The 4,407-nt window shown below is 44.8% G+C and overlaps 1 protein-coding gene across 1 annotated transcript in view; it reads right to left on the reverse strand.

Moving 5' to 3' along the window:
• PKM (pyruvate kinase, muscle) overlaps window positions 1–3,058 on the reverse strand; it is a 12,171-nt gene extending 9,113 nt beyond the window's left edge. Inside the window, 5 exon segments of the mRNA XM_008571054.1 lie at window positions 1,329–1,599; window positions 1,987–2,173; window positions 2,655–2,798; window positions 2,801–2,914; window positions 3,047–3,058. Of these exon segments, the coding sequence (XP_008569276.1) occupies window positions 1,329–1,599; window positions 1,987–2,173; window positions 2,655–2,798; window positions 2,801–2,914; window positions 3,047–3,058 (728 nt within the window).
• Window positions 3,059–4,407: the final 1,349 nt, after the last annotated feature.

The raw sequence follows: 4,407 nt of genomic DNA on the forward strand, positions 1-4,407 counted from the left end.
GGGGGGGGGGAAGGGGCAGAGGGGAGGAACAGAGATGTATGTTATATTGAACAGGGGCCACAAGCATGGTGATGGATGGGAAGTTTTCCTAGAATTCCCTGACTTATATGTCCTTTTGTCAGGGACAGCCATCTGTGATGTCATCGTGGTGCATGGAGGTGATGGGACATTCCAGCTATCTTAGCCCTGCAGAGTGGGGCAACAATTCAGCTTGCTGGGCTTCTTCAACTCCAGTATGGATACTTCACTGATGGGAAGAAAGGGGAGGGGGCAAGTCCCATGGGCTCATTTCCTGTCCATCTACATCTTTTGAGGCCCCTCTTAAAGCGTCTCTATCATCTCCACTCTCCAATCCACACTTCCAAGGAAGGAAGGGAAGCCAAGGACTGCTGACTGCTTCCAACACAAAGATCCATGGCCTTACTACACCTCGAGGTGGGCCCTTCCAACTTGTTGAAGAGGGAGTATGGCTTTCCCTGGCCTGGGACCAAGGTCAGCTAGCACCCATGATTTATCACAATGGCAACCACCTGGTGGCAAAAGACATTCACACAAAGCTAAGGACAGTAAGGCCACACAGTGGGTATATAGGGCTGCTCCTCTTACCCTCTCCAAGCACACCCCTAACCCACATGAGTAGGTCTGGGGTTTTAGCAATGCTGAGTCATGTTTCTAGTAGGGGCCAAAGAGGAACAAACGTCATTGAGCTGGCCCTACTCATTTGGCTCTACCTCATGAGCACCAGGGATACAGATGATTAAGCTGAGCTGGGACAATGTGAACCTGGAGAAGAACCACATGCTTTCCTCTGAGAAGTCAATGGACCATACTAGAGTTAGCCTGCTTGTTAAGCCAGTTGCTTTCTAAGCAAAGACCAGGAGGCCATAAGCTTCAGCATGAACTTTCACATGGCTCCCAAGTGAGGGCCCAAAAGAGCTCCTTCCTAAGAGCCTGCTGTCTTCCTTTCCCCTGGTCCCCCCATTCTAGCACACACTGGTAGTGTTCCTGATCAGGAGCAGAGCATGATGACTTCTGATCCTGTGAACAGTGACTGTGTCCTCTTTGATGTTGGTCCCCAGGTCCATGGAACAAAGTCAAGCTGCTGGCATCTCAATCACCTGGGAAGCTTTTTTTGGGGGCTTTGGTATTTAAATATCAATGCACTTCTCTCCCCGCTAAGTTACTCTGATTCAGTGGGTCTGGACCAAGCTTGGGGGTTTGCATTCTAATGTGCAGGTGACCAGGTTTGAGAATCAGATATTTGCAGAATCGATCTTTCCCTTCAGAGTGCCGGGCTGGGCCTGGGGTGGGAACGATAGGGGACTTACCTCCGAACACCCTCATGATTCTCAATTTTGCTGATTATCTTGATGTTCTTTCCCTTCTCTCCCAGAACCTTCCTAACTTCATGGACATCAGCCGCCTTGCGGATGAAAGACGCAAACACCATGTCCACATCCTGCTCAACCCCAAACTTCAGATCCTGGATGTCCTTTTCTGACACGGCAGGCAGGTCCACAGCAGCCCCAGGAAGGTTCACACCCTTCTTGCTGCCCAAGGAGCCACCATTTTCCACCTCCGTCACCAGGAAGTCAGCACCTGTGCAAAACAGAGTAGGAAGGGGAGGGAGAGCAATGAGGGCACACCTGCTCAACAAGAAGTCAAGAACCAAGAAGCTTAAATATTAATTATCACTACCAGGCACACCAGAGCCCTGAACATATCATATGAAGTAAGGAAGGAAGCAGAGAGCCAAAAATAGTGAGGATGGATAAAAAGGAAATCTTCTTATATGTTCTCCAGAGCCAGAAAAGTATAATTAGGCTGAAGTCTGTTTTTGAGGATAAATGAGTTATAAAAGGAATCCTTGAGAACATATAGGCTCAGTCTTGCTGCTAGCCAACCAACCTTCCTATCTTCCTTGTGTCAAGGAATGTTTGGGATGTAAATGGTTTTAGACAATTGGACCCTGACTCCCACACATACCTTTCTCCTTCACCTGCAGAGAAATAAGCCCATCATCCACGTAGATCTTGCTGCCAACTTCCACCACCTTGCAGATGTTCTTGTAGTCCAGCCACAGGATGTTCTCATCACACTTGTCCATGTAGGCGTTATCCAGAGTGATCTTGAGAGTGGCTCCCTTCTTGAGCTCCACCTCCGCAGTGCCGCTCTGTGGACACAGGAGTTAGCAAGAGTCCAAACTGCAGAAGCCAGTGCCCCACTACCACGGCAGGAGTGGACAGCTCTTTCCTCTGAGGAATAATGCTCAAATCTCGGCAAAAAGTAATAACGAAGCTTTTTCCTATGTGAGTAAAGCTCTTACTCTCTAACTTAGTATATTTCAAGGAAATAGTCCAAGAAAAAAATTATGATGTTTCAGTTAAGCTACTTAATGATCGGAGAAAAGATACAAAGAAACTCCTCCCCAAAGTTAGAGAGACTTGGAAGTAGGTTTTTAGGGTAAAAAAAGGTTCCTTTGTGGTACCATCTCCTAGCAAAGTATATCAAATTAACATTTTTTTTAAACAGTGATGAATAAACCCTCATTTGTAGACTTAAACTCTGAAACATGACATCGTGCGGGGCAGAGACCACAGAGGACAAGTCTCTGGGGCTTACTGCCTCCCTTCACTCTTCCCCAGAATACTCACGCCCTTGATGAGCCCAGTTCGGATCTCAGGTCCTTTAGTGTCCAGAGCCACAGCAACTGGCCGGTAGAGAATGGGGTCTGAAGCAAAGCTTTCCGTGGCTGTGCGCACATTCTTGATGGTCTCTGAGTGGTACTGGGGGAAAGAAAAGAAGATGACAAGTGTCCTCCCACGCTAGGACCCAGCTCCCATTCCCCTACCCCAGAGCCAAAGCTATGGCTTAGGAGAGGCCTGTGGATGTTCTGACCTCCACCTCCATCTACCTGCTTATTTCAGCCTCCTTAACTTCAACCCAATTCTACCACAGCACTCATTCACCCTCAGGGCAAATCTTAGGAACTTTTCAGAATACTGACACCAAAAACCATTAAAAGCATGGGTGTAAATACACTGACCTCCACCTCCATCTACCTGCTTATTTCAGCCTCCTTAACTTCAACCCAATTCTACCATAGCACTCATTCACCCTCAGGGCAAATCTTAGGAACTTTTCAGAATACTGACACCAAAAACCATTAAAAGCATGGGTGTAAATACGTCTCATCACAAAAGAAGCTATGTCCTTTCTGCTCTTCTTTTCCCTGGGACTCAAATACCCTCAGCAAATAAAGCAGACAACTGGGGCAAAAGACCTAGGGGACTTGTGTTTGGATAAGACTGGTCTGGCAGTCAGCATCAGACTGTGATAGGTGTGGTAATTCTGAGCTTTTTCTCTATTGATTCCAACACAATTCAAACTCAAAGTTATTGACTTAAGCTAACAAACTCAGTTATTGACTTAAATGACTCTTTGCTAAGGTCATGCAGACCTGGTTTTCACACTCACTTTTTAGAGTCAAGAGGAATAGGGAAAGGTGCTTATGTCCTTTTCTCTGAACAAACCTGCCCTTCATTATTCCTCACTTGCAATAATTACTGGTTTTAATCTTGTCTCTTTAGCACTTTCTCTTTTTCCATTTGCTATTACTGTTTGATTAAAAAGGGACTCAAAGCCAAGATAAGATATCAAAAGAGCCCTTAGATGGTATAATCAATATGACATGCTGATAACAGGCACTTAATTCAGCACTTTATGAGCCTTGTCCTTTAACCACTACTGTCCAAGAGAGCAGCACCTACAAGCAGGGCTGTCTGTTATTTGCAGAAGGCTGGAGGGGAGCCGGAACCATATGGCACTGCCTGAAGCTTGTGACTGAATATCTTCAGCTTCTAATTCAGGCACACTCTTGCAATGAGGGATCATGGGCATGGTTCTTGTTTGTTTTTTGTTTTGTAGAGGTCTTTATTTTAAGTCAAGAAATTTCCTCTTTGCTGGCTTGCAGTAGAAATAGTTCAAAACAGAATATAGAACAGAAACAGTATTTTCTAAAAAGAATGGGTGCTAAATATTATCAAATGCCTTTTCCTCAGAGTTGATGTGAGGAATAAAAGAATACGTGAAGCACTCAGAACAGAATCAGGCACACAGTAATTAATAAATGTTATCTGTTGCTATCATCTTCTTATATTATAATGACCACTCTATTTAATCCCAGCATGGAACTCTTTTCCTAGAATAAAATTTACTGGACATGGGTCACAAAATTTCTTTAAATCACTATTAGATTTGGAGTGTTAAATTTTACTTATGCTTTCTGTATCTTTCTAACTGGTCTAGTGTACAATCTTACCTGTCTGGTTTTGGTACCATCCTTACCTGATCTTAGTGTCAGTATGTTGGTTTCAAAGAACATAGTGGGAAGATTTCTTTACTTCT

Source organism: Galeopterus variegatus, unplaced genomic scaffold, assembly GCF_000696425.1.
Source record: "Galeopterus variegatus unplaced genomic scaffold, G_variegatus-3.0.2 Scaffold657, whole genome shotgun sequence".
Taxonomy (NCBI): Eukaryota; Metazoa; Chordata; class Mammalia; order Dermoptera; family Cynocephalidae; genus Galeopterus; species Galeopterus variegatus.